The 15,988-nt window shown below is 44.7% G+C and overlaps 3 protein-coding genes across 3 annotated transcripts in view; 1 reads left to right on the top strand and 2 right to left on the bottom strand.

Annotated features, from left to right (window-relative positions):
• Positions 1 to 1,665, top strand: part of fdx1 (ferredoxin 1) — a 9,396-nt gene extending 7,731 nt beyond the window's left edge. The window contains exon 4 of the mRNA XM_019868601.1: positions 1,247 to 1,665. Coding sequence (XP_019724160.1) covers positions 1,247 to 1,358 — 112 coding nt within the window. The 3' untranslated portion in view covers positions 1,359 to 1,665. The remainder of the gene's footprint in view (positions 1 to 1,246) is intronic.
• LOC109515039 (rho GTPase-activating protein 20-like) lies at positions 1,538 to 11,556 on the bottom strand. The gene is made up of 15 exons (XM_019868600.1): positions 10,993 to 11,556; positions 9,441 to 9,526; positions 8,263 to 8,436; positions 8,035 to 8,184; positions 7,900 to 7,941; positions 7,735 to 7,819; positions 7,554 to 7,631; positions 7,350 to 7,416; positions 6,586 to 6,765; positions 6,289 to 6,458; positions 5,841 to 6,005; positions 5,468 to 5,580; positions 4,114 to 4,306; positions 3,172 to 3,289; positions 1,538 to 3,070 (listed from the first exon to the last, which is right to left on the bottom strand). Exons 1-15 carry the CDS (start codon positions 11,062 to 11,064, stop codon positions 2,307 to 2,309), a joined length of 2,457 nt encoding a protein of 818 aa, XP_019724159.1. The 5' UTR covers positions 11,065 to 11,556; the 3' UTR covers positions 1,538 to 2,306.
• A 2,660-nt stretch (positions 11,557 to 14,216) lies between these two features.
• Positions 14,217 to 15,988, bottom strand: part of pspc1 (paraspeckle component 1) — an 11,183-nt gene continuing 9,411 nt past the window's right edge. Inside the window, exon 10 of the mRNA XM_019868589.1 lies at positions 14,217 to 14,665. Coding sequence (XP_019724148.1) covers positions 14,471 to 14,665 — 195 coding nt within the window. The 3' untranslated portion in view covers positions 14,217 to 14,470. The remainder of the gene's footprint in view (positions 14,666 to 15,988) is intronic.

Genomic DNA, 15,988 nt, shown 5'->3' with positions numbered 1-15,988 from the left:
CAACAGTTAATTTGACCAGAAGCCGTTCACTTAACAACAAGATATTGTCTTAAAAGCTAGAACAGGAGCAGCCTGAGCTCTCCCGGTCCGACAAGTCTACCATTATCAACCTACCCCATTGTATATGAGGTATTTGCGAGGTATCACTCTGAAACAGGTTTTAAAGTTACACAGAGAGTAAATATGGGATAACAGAATTACATTTATTCCAACAAAATTAGTGGGAAAAAAAGATTTGTTTGTTTGTATCTTTAGCTTTCATTCATTTTCGGCCTGTTCCGACTGTTGCTCATCGTGGTGTGCGTGCATATGTGCACGAGTGCACTGGTGGGCGCGTGCGTGCAAGCGCGCGCGCGCGTGCGTGCGTGCGTGTGCTTGCACGTGCGCGATCGTGTCGTTGATGAGAAGTTGGTCGCTTCAAAAGTCAATCTTTGGCCAAAAAAGTGTGTGTGTGTGTGTGTGTGTGTGTGTGTGTGTGTGTGTGTGTGTGTGTGTGTGCACGCGCGTGCGCGATCAAGGGTATGATGTGGCTCTTTGCAGTAACACAGTAAAAAAATTGGCTCTTCGTGTCTGACTGGTTGGCCACCCCTGTCCGGATGACCCAAGAAAAGAAAGCGAATCAGGTGGCTCCGAGCAAGAAGCTAATGTAGCAGACTACATGATCACTCCAAATGTATGGTCACACGTTCTTCATCACAGCCAGGTGTCAAACACAAAGCCCAGGGGCCAGATCCAGCCCGCCATGTCATTTTATGTGATCCGCAATTGCAAATCATGTGCCTCAATGTAATTTTTCTTGTGCATCCATATCAATTATGAAGCATACATTTCTATGGGTTGATACTTGACAGTCATAACGGCTCTCGAAGGTAAACCAGAACTACAATGTTGCCTGTGACAAAAATAAGTTTGACACCCCTGATCGAAATCAAAATCCTTGATTAATGAAACAAACAAAAAATGCCTAATGGCAACATGTCCTGTGGGAACAAAAACTGGAAAGAGGTGCCAATATAAAACCAGTCATGTTACGCATCTGAACTAACACTTCTCCTCAGTTAACAACATGGCATTACAACAGTCCCGATGTCCTGGATGTTTTCATTTTATTTGTTTCAATGTACAGCCTGCAAGTGTTTTTTCACACACATTTACTTAAAAACAACACAAGCATGTTATGCTTTTTTTTCTCATTTGAGTTGGTGTAGTTGAGTAAATGCATGATTGTGTCTCCTTTCCCCCGAAGATCGCGCCTGGGTTGCCAGATCTGTCTGAGCAGGTCTCTTGAGGGCATGGTGGCCCGTGTTCCGGAGAGCGTAGCAGACATCCGACAAAGCCAAGATGGCTCCTCTCAGTGACTTTTTGTTGGTGACGATCACTGTCGCCAGATGGGCTGCCTAAACCACCATTTCTAGTCTGCACTGGACTTAAAACGAACGTAACCGTGTGGCACATCTAAGGACTGGTCAGATGAATCCGGCAAACAGAATGTGACCGACAAAGCCCACACAGCAAGTATATTTTTATTGTAATTCTATCGTGTGTCATCATCTTCACAGTTTGATATCTGATATGTAACCATAGAATTTTATCATGTGATTGTACATAGCTAGAATGCATCTGTGCATAGAGAAAGCAGATAATAATAAAGGTAACCTTTCTAAATAGCATGGTCAAGTGCATTTTCTACAGTGGGGGAAGGGTCCACGAGAGCATTTGGAAGGCTCTCCTAAGTCCATTTTGTGAGTCGACTTTCAGGACCCCCAGATTTGTGTTTGCTTGAATTCTTAGTTGTGATATTCAATCTGGGACGGAAGAGGTTGGTGGGCAGTGGTGTGACCCGACCCGCACTACTAGAAAGTAACTGATGGTATCAGTATTTAATTTTTTTTTTGTTTTGTTTTTTTTTGTTTTGTTTTTTTTCCAGCAACGTCCCCTCACTTTCCTTTACAGCCTTTCGAACAATGAAATTGCTTTTTAACTTATCACATTTTTCTGAACACAAATGATGATCAAAAACTCAAAACAGCAGATGAGATGACAAAAGTGTGAAAGTTATTTATGGTGGAATGTCCACTAGGTGACGTATTCTCGCTTTTACTTTATGGAAGACCTAATTTTTTCTGTCGACATATACTACTTATATTCAAACAATTAACTTTTCATGACATCTCAATGGCCATTACTACCAGCGCTTTTTTTTTCCTTTCCGAAGATAGCTGTATGTTAACTCGAACGATATTATAAAATTGGTCGACGGTGGTGCTCAAGCTCCTAGAGCTTTTAACCTGCCAAAGATGCTGTTGCTAATATTCATCACTGGTGGGTGTATTTGTATGTGCGCTGGAGGAAGAGTTCTTCTCCAAACTCTCCTGTTGAGTTAAGGACAGTCTGCGGCCTTTCCTCAGCCAAGAGTTGGGGTGGAGGCTCCTGCAGCTTTTCAAATTACCCCATTGAAGATGCTCTCTGGCTGGACACGCTTTGCGACTTGTCTCTGGCGGCTCATGTCTGTCGAAAGCCAGAGCGTAGCTGGTGGCGATGGATGTGGAAGGAGTGCATGCTTTGGTCTGCGTTGGTGCAGGGGAGGAGGGGTTCGAAGACAGGCTGGAGGAGCTGGTTTCCTTGACCGCCAGGGACCTTCTGTACCTCTGCTGAAGGCTCAACTTTGAAGCGCGCTCGCCTTTGTCGTCGTCATCATCCTCATCATCCTCTTCCTCCTCCTCACCAGTGAGACCATCTGTGCTCTCGTAGAAGCGCAGCTGTATCTTTGCTACGTGCATCAATGCCGGCTCGGAGCACCGGCGCTCTCTGTGTATGCTGTGCAGAGAGGAGGTGTCCACAGTGGGGGTATCGTGGATCTGCCTGCTTCCCCTCAACACCTGCCAGTTAGCGTGCTGAACATCTGGCTCATTGTCCTGCTCGTAATCGCTAAAGGTGAGGACTGAGTCCAGACTGCCTGGTTTGGATCGGAGACGTCTGCCGCAAAAGCTTGGTGAGCCACCGCTACTGGTATCCAATTCATTCTCGAGACTGTCATAGGATGAGTCTGTCAAAGGGTACGTCCACTTGTCTGAGGGCCAGGGAAATGTGACAAGACCGTGTGAGTGACCATTAATATAGACACCAAATGTTTTCCATGTAAAGGCTTTCCGGATACAAGATCACAAGTACCATAGAGTCCCATCTCCTGCGTGCTGCGTCTCAGCGGTGAACCTCCAAACAGAAAGGAGGGCTCCTCTTCCATAATTTGCTGGCAGTGTTCTATCATGAATTTCACCAAGTCACAAACCTGCAGCAAAGCACACAGACACGTCATTGACTTTTGAAGAAACTTTCTTACTTACGCGATGCATTTAAAACAGATCACGTTAAGATGCTTCATACCTGTACTACCACTCAAGTTTCATGCTTGCTTAATTTAGTTAATAGCTGCTTTAGTGGTTTAAGTTGGTGTAAAAGTCACTAGCGCAACAATTGTCATTCTAGCTAGTCATCTTTTGTTTTCAGAATAGGTCACAAAGTCAACTACTTTTACAGTCACTTCACCTCTGTTTTTATTCATACTCTTTAACTATTGTACTAATTAAAGCGGTTTCTTAAGTATTTCTTCCTCAGTGTATTTAGGATACCATTTGAGTTTTGACAAATTGAGTGAGTCATTCGCTTCTCTCACTGTATGATACTACAGTTCAGAGGGTTGGATATAACGGATCGATGGATATAAACGGCTTCCTATTCGTGATATTCCTGAAGACGCGGTGGAAGAGCAATATTGGGATGGCTGCCATCTAGTGGTAAAAGGCACCATCACAAATAACGGGCTGTAAATGAAAAATGATGAATAATTTTCGAAATACCGATAAAGCTGGTTTATAAAAGCACTCTGACTAAAATTGCATAGTTTGAAGATTTACAGTCAGTGTTCAAGGAAACATTTTAGAACAGGAGTTGTAAAGAGTAAAAGCCGGTGGTTGTTTCTGTCACAGTATGATAAAGTTGCACGTGTTAGTGATGTGGTGAGCGGTCAAGGTGGCAGTGTTAGCAAATGTGACTTGGCTGTGGATTTTGCCAGCTCGGCGCTTGCTGACTTTCTTCCCACAGCCGCTCACTTACCTTCCTGGTTCCTTCGTTCTCTGCCTCGGGGCTGCACAGTGCTCCCGGAGGCCAAAGCATGCTGGGAGCGATGCACACCGCCAGGTTGAATCCGGTCATCTGGTTCTCGCGGGCGTTGCTTCGGATAGCGTGCAGCACGGCCAGCACGTAGCGGAGCAACAGGGCGTTGTCTTTGGGTAGCCGAGTCATCATCCTACAGGACGACAACCAACTATTTCTACTTGCCGCTGCAATGCTTCACTTTGCTTGTTGGGAAAAGAGAATCGGAAAGAGGCTTATACTGCTCAACACATATAACTATGGGGAGGGTTTTGTCTCAAAAGTATTCGCACAAATATTATGGTGATTTTCATGTTTTTTAAGATCCATAAATGTGTGGGCGAGAAGAAGAATGCGTAAAGGAAAACAAATTACGGTCGTATTTTGTTTCCAAACAAGTGTTGAATAAACCCATTAAAAGACATGATAAAGACTTGTTTTCCGTTTTACAAATTCCAATTAAAAAAAAACACACACAGGCGAAAGCTCGTTCCCGTTCTATGGCGACAGCAACCTTGACATCTAGCGGACGGAGGAGGGATAGCCTTTCCACGCGTGAATGTTTACGGTTGTGTGAAGATGAAGAAATACGCTTGAAACTGCCTGACCCTTGTCTCAAAAATAAATGCTCTTGCCCGCTGATCCACAAACGCACATTCACTTCACAAGCAAAATTGCTTGTAAGAATTTACAAATAAGCCATTATAATTGCTCACACAACAAAGAAAAAAAAAACATAAAAATCGCACATGGATTTGTAGAGCTGCAAAATACTTGAACATCGCAAATACATTTGTGGACCCGAAAAACCAATGTGAAACTCACGGCTGTATTTGTGTGAATAATTTTGAGAAAAATCTCTCCCACATGTACAGTATACCCCAACTGATTAATTGGAAACCCTTCCGGTTCACTAGTTTCTATGGAATACTACGCTACAAAATCATCCCACAAATGCATGTTACAAATAGAGAGATGGATGGGATGAATGTGGATTAGTGGGTTTGTGTAAACAACAAATAACATAATTGGTCCCGTGAGGAAAATGAAATGAAATTTGTTCATCTGTAGATGGAAAAAAAAAAGTCAAGTAATTTGCTCAATGTTGCTAAATTTCAAATTTTGGAAATTCAATTCACTGATGTTGAGCACTGTACACGCGTGACTTCAAAAGACAACCGTACCGGTGTACGTTCTCCATGTACAGATGCATCTGGAGGTTTCTGCACTTCTAATTTATTCTCCACTCTTTTAACAACAGACTGCTACGACAGGGATGATGGACTGAATGAGGTTGATCAGTGGTTTATCACACCGTTGTATCTCTTGCACCCGTTCCTCCTCCCCCTCTTCGTCGGTCAGCGCATCCATCCATTCTTCATGCAGCTCACAACACAAGAGGCTGCCGGGGATGTTGCGCAGGAAGTCCTAGTAAACATTGAGTAGCTATTTAGTGGCCAAAAGTAAGGAAAAGATGGTGTTAAGATTATAAGGAGAAGGAGGTCAAATTGACATTTTGAGCCGAGATTGGGTCAAAATAGTGCAAAGACTTGGAGCGCTTGTCCGTTAGCAATAACAAGGATTATCTTGCAGATTAAGGACCCTATGAACACGTTGTCCTGCTAATGTGGATGTGCCGGAGGAGATTAAAGGCCAGGTGAGAGATGTGGGTCATCATGACAGCCTACTTTGAAGACGCCGGCGACGATGAAGATGTGGTCCCGCGTGAGCGGAGGAAGGAACTCGCCGGCATCCAGTGAATCTCGCAGCTCCCTGACGGCCCGAGCGCCCGCCGGCCGCCGAAAGATGCCCCGCGTCCACGGGCCCTCGTGATACAAGAGCGCCAGCATGTCCTGCCGAGGGGAGAGCGGCCGTGAGCTGGTGTAATGGCAAAATCTGTGTGAACTGCGATTGCAAAGGGGTGGATTTTTTTTCTGGTAAATGTCCAGAAACGTCATGGTCAAATGAAGCTGGGAACTTTCCGAGGGAACGATCTGAGAATCGAGGCTCATTTAATGGAAAGGTGTCATATTCATGCATAAATATCAACCTTTGATTTTGTCATGAGCAGACATTCACGCAAAATAGCAGGCTGGCCTTGCCCCTTGTCACTTCAACCCGAGTGTGAACACCCACCATCACGGCTTTTGGCAGAGCATTTTCGACACACACGGCACTGAGGGGGCGCCCGAACAAGCAGCCCTGAGAAGCGGTGCCTGTGGATGACGCCAACTGAGGGGAGGAACCTCGCAGAAAGGCCCAAGTGATGAGGGAGCGCCTCCTTTTTAATGGCTTCAGAGGGAACTCTGACAGGGACAGAAGAGAGGGTTCGACCACAGTGGCGGCGCATCAATACGGGGCATGAGGTGAACAGACACATTGTGCAAAAAGGCTGCTACTACTACTACTACTAGTAAAAAGATATCAGCTCACCTGTCGCCACATGCGGTTGAAGCGTTTCCTGTGGGCGGGCTTTCAGAATGAACTGGCAGCGTTTGTGCACCTGAAGCTGCTCCGCCTGGATGGCCCAGTCACGGCCCTCCGGCGTCGCGGCGCTGTGGGCCAACGTTTGTCGCACGTGACTCATGTGGATACTGAAGGGGTACTCGTGACCTGAGACAGAGGAGAACCGGGAGCCGCTAGTTTTTCATCTTTTTAAAGTGGAAATAATGACACAGTGGGCCTTAGACGTTCAAGATTCGCTTAACCGACTGTCCAATCCAGAGTCACGGCTACAAATAAGCATTTTGTGAGAATGTCATACCTACTTTGTGGCCACAACTAAGCACTTGGTGTGCACGTCATATCTAAATATCGTGGCATGTCATCGCAGACATGCTTGCAGATGCATAGAGGACTACACCTAATTGTGAAGAAGAAAAACTGGTGGATGACCACGGAACCGTTTTGTGACCCTGGAAAAATGGAAGACACTTCCTCTCGGTCCTGCTTGCCCAGTACAATTTGGAAAGGCTGACGGACCACAAAGAAAAAAAAATTACAACAAATAGGAGGTTGAACAGCGAACAAATTGTGTTATGTTGTTTTTGCATTTCTTCGGCTAACAAACAAACTGTTGGGAACTTTCAAGCACATTTAACATCCATTTATCAGTTTCGAGGTTCAATAAACAGCAAAGAGAAGCCCTGCATCAAGTTAAACTAAGCAATGGAGATGAACCAAAGACAATGACTAACCAATGAGCGGATAGGGCGTATTGTCCCTCTTGGAGAGGACCCACAGCTGGTAGTCCTTCACGTTACCCTGAACACAAGAACAAAGTCACACAGCCACAAAGACTGTATGTGTTTTTTGGTTTTCCAATAATAGAGGAATCTTGACCAAAGTACGCAGAGCATTCCTTGCATCTCTGAAGATCGGCGACTCGCGATGTGACTCACAATGATGCTAAACTGCTGCAGAGCCAGTCGGATCACCTCACTGGTGGAATCTGAGTTGCTGACGGGCAAAGTCTTGGTCTAAACGGTGGGACAGGATGACATGCACTTGTCACGAGTGGGAAGCAAGGAAAAAGATGGCAAATGTCAGGACGGAATTTGTTTTTGGACGTCGTCGGCTTACAACGGCGTAAGTGTTGAGCCCCTTGCCGTACACTCTGAGAGGGATGGTTTTCGGTTCTTCCTTCTCTTTTTCCTCTTTAATGCGACTGCGGAGGAAATGAAAGCAAGTTTCGTTGCCTTTTACACGCAAACACACATTAATGCACAGCACTCAAGCCAAACTCACTTCTTCAGGTGAGAGAGCCAGTTTTCTTTTTGTTCCACGGAGCTGGCAGGGATAAGTTAAACAAAATGCGCAGCAGAAATGTGAGCAGTTTTTTTGTTTTTTTTGTTTATTGTGTGTCGGGTGTGTATTGTTCACCTGAATGTTGCAACGGAGTTACAGGTGGGCCACCCGACGACAAAGCTCTTCTCGGGGCAGGTGCTTCCCTCGCACACCTCGTCCATGCAACTTGCTGTCCACGTTTCACATAAACGGGCCTGGGCCTTCTGCTTGAATTGGTTGGCCGACCTGGCGCGACGTGAATGGAACACGAACGTGAACGTCTTTTGCTTTCCGATTCAGGCGCAGGAAGCCGGCGACGCTTACTTGGCTTTGGCGATCACCAGGATGTCCGTGAAGAGGAAGAGGTGTCTGTCCTGAGTCTGCATGCCGGTTTTCAACTGAGTGCGCCCATCGAGGAGAAACAACCTGCCGGGCGCTCTCAGGAAGGACCGCACCAACGAGCACGTCTCCGGGAACACGGGAACCGGGAGGCTCTCTCTGGAAGAGCCCAACACTGTTACTCAGAGTCCATACAAATGTCGTCGGGTCTTAGGTCACCGCAATTAGGGTTGGGCATTGAGTCTGCGGAATCCATTGGAAATGGAGCGATTGTTCCCGGAATAGTTCGCACTTTTAATTTCCAATCCCCCGTTATGGTGCCTCGTCCGCCGACCGGAAGAAGAACTTGCCCAGACCGATGGGGAAGTGCGCACGCGTAATGAACACAAATGTGGCTGGTAGTAGCAGAACTTCCGTTGTGTGGTTGGTCATGAACGGCTCCCGTTTCAAGAAACCTTCCATGGAAAGTGGAACGAAGGGGTGACCAACCTTTTTGAAGACAAGAGCGACTTCTTGGGTACCAATTAATGCGACGGGCTACCTGTTAGATACACACTTCTGAAATAACACACTAAACCTCTCATAACGTTGTTCATATACGTTGTTCACAAAGAATGATATTCATTCATGTGAAGCGACTGATCATGTTCATGATTTCTCACAGTAATGCCATTTTATTTCTGGAAAGCTCTGCCACTGCCTCCATTTTCATATGTTCACTTTCTACAATTTTGCTAGAAAATCACAGAGTCTCTCATCACTGGTGGGTGAGTTAGTTTTGCAACAAGCCCGCGGGCTACTCGCACGTCCAGGTTGCCGGCCGGCCCTTTGGCCTACATTGTATTTGTGCCGCAATAGTTTTCCAAACCTGTGGAAAAGTTCATTTCACAAAACTACCTTTTGATGAAGGACAATAAATCAATGGCCAAAACTCATGTTCAGCAAAACCGAAGAAAGACATAGAGTGCCGAGATCTCAAGTAAACTTGCAGGGCAGCATGCTGAAATTGTAGTTAGCGTGTCTGTGTGGTTCGATTCTTGGCTACGGGCGTCCGATGTGGAGTTTGCATATTTGCCCCGTGCTTGTGTGCCTTTTTATTTCTGTGTACTCCGGCTTCCGTCTTCCCAAAACAGGCCACCGGTTGTGCGTGGCAAGTATTTTACCTGGAAAGTGTCTTGGACCTGGCGAGAGCTTTTCTGAAGACGAGAGAGGGCGCGGACTGACAGCGAAGACTTTGGGACTTCACCCGCTAAAAGAGACACAAATGCAAAGAAAGTGATGCCACAACCATGTCACGGTCAGTTGCACGCACAAATTGGGACTGGTATCAGGTCACTTCCACATTGGCAAACGCCACTTTCAGACCCACTGTGCTGATGAGGGTGACTACACTATACCTGCTGCACCTTTGCTCAACGGAGCTTTGCTGGAAATATGCCACAAATGCTCATGCCTCCCGATGCTGGGTTACTCTTGTCAATCACAATTATGCTCCAGTCAGCCTCTTTTATCCCAGCTCAAGGTTCTCCGACTCTGAATTAATAGGCCACACATTTGGGTCATTGTAATACTTTGTAATACTGTTGATACAGCCGAGTCACGGGGGACAAACATTCCTGATACAGTGCACGGAAATTTGGTGCACAATTTAAAGCTACGCCACATTCGAATCGCTTCCAACATCCAAGTTGTTCACTCGTTTGAAGCACTTGACCACCAAAATCAGGTACTCGTGAGTGACTCGGAGCATCGTAAAAATTGAAATCGAGACAAATGTTTGGACAGAATCCACAGCACTGTTGATGTGCCCTTGATCAAGTGCTGAGCCCCAAGCAACTGTGATGTCACTTTCAATCAACAGCAAGTGACAAAGTGGCCGCCCCCTGAGGTAGATAAAAATGGGTGCACTTTGCTGCTTCAGTCATATTCCACAAACGTGATCTTCATTACAATGCCGTGTTTGGGCTACTGTGGGTTCAGAGAACATAATGTTGGAAGAAGACATTTTTGGGCTGAGTTCTCCTTTAAACTGCACAAAGCTATCGCGAGAACGATGCCCTGATACTCGCCTTTGTCACAGTTCTATGAATTGCACTTGCATGCTGCTTCTCTAGGGTTTTCCAATAACAGCCAATCCTCGCCCAAATGAGCTCGCATTTTAACAAGGAGCGTAAAAATAAACTTCAGTTGAATGTTCAACTTTAGAGTAATGTCAGTTGAACGTTTTTTTTTTCCAGGATGAAAAATGAAATAATGGACTTTAGTGTGTGATGATCTGCTCGAACACAGTCAAGCAAGACATTAAAAAAAAAAATGGAAAGCAGACAAAAATTCAGAGGAACAAGGCAAGAAGGACAACGCGTGGGCGTGTCATGTCACAGGCAGTGCATGTACTGAACATTTGGAGAGTGTTCAAATCTGTCTTGGAGCATTGTTGGAATCTTTATAAATCTTTTACATTTGATTTCATTTTCCAAGTCCATGTGGTTATTCTCATATGAGTTTTGAATTTTTTTTTGGACCACCATCCATTCATTCTTTCATTTTCGATACCACTTGTCTTCATTCAAGTCACAGGATTGGTTGGAACACCCGGACTACTAAATATTAGCAATATTTGGAAGCCAAAATAATTTGGGCATTTAACAAAACATGGTTCATGCTTTTCATTGAACAGCAACAAGACAGATTGTGTACAATATCAACAATAGCTACCCGTCCGTTGTCGCTTTGTCCAGCACTCTGGCTCAGTCTGTCCTGTTGATGTTGTGGAGACATGTTATCCATCCAGCCTCCAGACGTCTGCAGATCAGTGTCCACCTGTATTCACGCTTTCTAATCCCATTAATCAGATCCAGAAGGACAAAAGCATCTCAGTGCGCTGGAATTTTCAAGAAACTTTCAGCCGGTCGATGAAGTAACACAAACACCCACACACACGGATGCAGAGAGATTAATAATACAATTCTGAATAGTCAATGAAAGCACCCTCAGTGAGGGACGCTGCAAGAGCCACAAGACCGCGCGCTTCTTGTCTTTGTGGATTAGCCCCTTCTTAACGCTTCGACACTCATTGCAGAGGCGGCGCCTGAACGCGGGCAAGAAAAAGTTGGCTCTATTTTTAGAAGTTGCTCTCACTTTGTGCAAGCAACACAGAGTATTCCAAACCCTTCACTACTGGCATGTCCCTTTACATCCTGACAGATGAACCCAAGTGATTTAAGGTCAAGAATTGAAAGTAAACACATTGAATTCCACTGTGCTGTCTAACTACGCGCATGGCCAGTGTTGGGAAGTCACAAATATTTCTACAGCAGGCAACTAAAGTCGATTTTTCAGGTAGCTGTACTTTGCTCGAGGATTTATTTTTGATTGGTCGAGATTAGTGAGGAGACAATTAAGCTTCGAATTTGTTTCATGAACCGGTTGTTGTATTTTTTTGACTCTTCTATGTGGCACTCTTTGTTCAACGTTGGACTGAGAGCACGCTGACTTGCTGTTTCTCAAAGCCCTTCATCCAAACCAACAGTTCCATCTCGAGGAGTCCAAAAAATAAAATACAACAAAAGGTTCATGAACTGAATTTGAAGCTTCATTTTCCCATCATTTCTTAAAATGTTGCTACACTATATTCACTGTCAGCCCTCTCAGTTAACATGGATCTTTGTTCTATATCGCTGCCATAGGTGATGAATGAGGTTTTTCTTTTCTATGATCCTGACATGCTTTAGTTTTTTTGTAACAAGGGACAGAGGCATGTGTACAGCTTCCTTTAGGACAATAAATTCCATTTCTGCTCTGTGGTCTTCAGCATATTTTTTATTTTATTTTTTTGCCATCACTGCTTCCTTTGTGTTTCTATGACAGTACACACACACACACACACACACACACACACACACACACACACACACACACACGCACAATAATAATAATAATCCATTGTGGATTTAATCCTTCTGGTCACTGATCTCAAATCTTGTGACATGTTGCCTGCGATATCAAACACGGTCACAATGCAAGGTCCAACTTTTGACACATTTTTGTCAAGGCTTAGAAGCATTTCACTATTAAGGTTCTGCGGCATTTCATCAAAACTTTGAAAGCACTTGAATCCAGTTTATCGATTGTGCGTTTGAAGAAAGAGAAGTGGGCCATAAACTGGGCTAAAGCCAAATGAGGCCATCAAGTGCTCCTTCCCCAGATTGGCCACCATCAGCCCCATTTAAATTGGATCACTACAATGATGACTTTCCCTGATGTTGATAATGAGCAGCCTTGGGCGCGTCAAAGAAAAGCACACAAGTTTAATTCAGTAGTGAGAAAAGTATTGATTTATTCCATATTTCCAACATGTCTGGGTGGAACCCGAACCCCCATTTCCAACCCTGTAATGGTTTGGTGATATTGCATGTGTTACCAACTAACATCAAAACTCGCAGGCGTGCATGCAGCACAAACATTTTTTCGAGCAGGAACTCAACCTTCCCCCCCAGAGGCCACCCCACCCATCGCCAAATGTTTTGGAAATTATTCTTACATATAAATGTGTAAAGTAAGCTCTTATATTTGTGTGTATTTCTCAATGGCCCATTGTTTCATTTTATCTTGTTTCTATGTGTTCACACAAAGTATCTCCCACACGCACCACATTCCTCACACGAGCTCACAGAATTTCACCAGTACTTTTCCATTGTTTGCACTGCGCATGATCCTTTCTTCTTAATAAAAACACTTTGCGGTGGGAAGATCCAGGTGGAACAGGAGATCTTGTGAGCCGAGCACACTGTGACCTCGTGCCCTCCCTGTTCTTCCCTGCTGCAGCAGTCTAAACCTTATTTCCGTGTGCGTGCCTGTTCTTTGCCCAGGTCGGTCGAGTCTTTTAGACTTTAGACCTAACAAAATGGACATTTATTATTATTATTTTTTTTTAATCACAAATTTGTGTCAGGAGAGAGACAGGTACAGAAGTAGATATCTCGTGTGTCCAGAAGATCAGGTGGATAGGTCAGATAGTCTAGACAGAAAGGAAAGTGCCGGTACCTGCAATGTCTTCTGGTAGGAATGGGGAGCAAGAGGCTGGGTGGTGGAAGGTTGAACCACAAAGAGCAGGAAAGGATACAAGGAAAGAGGGTAGCTAAGAGGAAGAGGGACACTGAGAGGACTGAGGAGACCGTGAGGTGTCATCGGGGCCACAGGGTTTGCATACTTGTGCAACAACATGAGCTCAGCTGTTTATTTTGACATACCATTTTGAAAATATATTTCTTGAATCAATTGGGTAAAGCAGGGCAGGTTACAGGTCATAATCATTGAAGGAAAGGTTTTGAAATGACTTATCTTGGTCACATTTCCACCAACTCTAATCATTGGCTACCTTTCTCCTGCATGTTTTAAATGTTTCCCTCCTCCAAGACACCTTTTATTCATCATGATCATTTGATTCACGTGTATTAAAGGAAGGAGACATCCAAGACATGCAGGATGGGGGCCCTCAAGGTCCGGAGTTGGTGACCCTTGGCTGTTATTTATGTATTTGGTCTAATCTTAATGAGTAAGGGTGATTTTATCCGGCACTACCAGTCACCAGGTTGGGCCAGAAAGCTGTAGTTGTAGGATACGTGTATTTTACCACTGTAGCGTAAACTGCAAATATACTGCATACTCACAACTTCGATTTCACCCATAAGTGGCAGCGCAACTCACCCACTATTATGATGACATCTTTCAGTTCATGCACGTGTTCAAAAAAGTGCTCGATCAGTACCGACTGACCTCTACAGATCAAAGGTAAGCAAAACAAGAACACCCAACATTCGCTTAGAGACTTTTTAAATGACTAGTTTGGATTTGAAAATGAAAACCACCTTTCAATTCCCATTTTAATGCATTTTCACGTTTTTTTTTTACATCAAAAAACACATTTTGTAAAAAAAAAAAAAAAAAAGCAACATAGATGTACGGTATCTGAATGAAGCATGAAAAATTGATTTCTAGCATTTTTGCAGTGCGTAACACTGTGCGCATATAAGTTTCATTGTAAAAACATATATGCATGTCCAAAGTCCAAATTTGAATCACAAATCACTGACTGAAACACCGTGGGAAAAATAGGAGCGATCAAGAAGTGGATCAACACACACCCACCTCTCATGTAGTCGGTGGGTAAGGTCACTGTGAAAGCAATTTGAGGTCAATAGCGGGGGCGTTTGCTATTGGGCCCGTCAAACACTCCATCTACAGGACTCCCGCTTCCATACATAGCGGACGGACCACCAGGAGGGCCCTGTGTTGGCGGCTGCTGCGGTTGCTGCTGCTGCTGCTGCTTCGGTGACTCCACCTCCGCTCGTCTTGCCAGCAAGCCACTCAGCGGATATCTGTCGCCTCGCTATGGTATCACAGGATTGGATATATTGGTATGGCAGCATGTGTGTTTGTGAGAAGCAAAAATGCAGTATCCACTAAAGGCCAATCCCGTATTGTTTGTACAATGTGTCAAGAGTCGTTTTGATCCAAGTCATCCACCGAAATCACAGATTGGGGGGGGGTTGACAGAACAGTCGAAGGGAGTCAGAGAGAAAAACTATTTTCAATTATCAATTGATCAATTTCAACGTAGTCTATTTGCCCTTATCAAAATGCTGCTACTTGCGTCGATCCCCCCCCCCCCCATCCCAAAAAAAACCCAAAACAAGCCCACCCAATAAGGACAATCTTCATGTTGGTTGAAGCACGGTCGTGGCCAAGTACGTTACCATGTTGCCATTTTCAGCCATCAGCAGTGGGTTCATGTTTGCAGGTCCCTCCGGGATGGTGGCATTGCCCCTTCCGCCCATGCTCATCATTTGACCCTGGTTAGCGCCGGGCCCAGCAGGGGCCTGGTTTAAGCCATCTATGCACGAAACAAAGCAGCGTCCACCGGTCATCAGCTGACAAGTCATGTTCCTTATGAGACATATTTAGCCGGCAACCATTTGACCAACTCGCACGCTTTATCTGTTACTTGACGACAAACTGGAGCATTCACGTTTCTCTTGTGGAAGTCATCAAAAGATTGCCATTCAATTCACTTCAAAGAAGCAGCAGATGCACCAAAATGCAAAGCTAATCGGCTTTGCATCTGGATGCAAGATTCTTGCTCTGAGACTTGCAAAAGTGAAAGCATTCCAGGTGGGGGTCAGAGTGCTCGTGAGCCGAAGGTAGCCCCAAAGGACTTACATGAGTCGGTAGGCTATGAGCGAGTTCTAAAGACAACCTACCGGGGATTGGATCTCGTGATTTCTTCCTGTATATGAATGTTGCAGAAGTGATTTCAAAATGTAAATTCTTGCAGAAGCTTTAGAAATAGTGTTGCATACTCACATTTATCTGTTTCCGACCTTGTTAAATCATAGCTGATAGTTAATACGAGACTGCTCCTATAGTTTTTGTGAACTAACAAGCGTGACCATGTCAAAGTGTGCTTGAGCGAGATGCTAAACCCCCCAGTTGATGCTGATGTAAATGAGGCAGCAGTGCTAAGCGCTTAGAGCACCAAAAGAAGAAAAGCACGATATAAGTGAAAGTCCATTTCACCTATTCACTGTCACAGAGTTACACTTATGGACAGGTAGCATTCAATGAATTGAACCGAACTGTGCCACAGTTAAATGTCACAAAACTAGGAAGACACATTCTAAACGGACATAACAAATGACTTAAAAAAACAAAA

The sequence above is a fragment of the Hippocampus comes genome, unplaced genomic scaffold (genome assembly GCF_001891065.2).
Source record: "Hippocampus comes isolate QL1 unplaced genomic scaffold, H_comes_QL1_v1.1 scaffold41, whole genome shotgun sequence".
Classification (NCBI taxonomy): Eukaryota; Metazoa; Chordata; class Actinopteri; order Syngnathiformes; family Syngnathidae; genus Hippocampus; species Hippocampus comes.
This window is presented reverse-complemented; position numbering and strand designations above follow the sequence as displayed.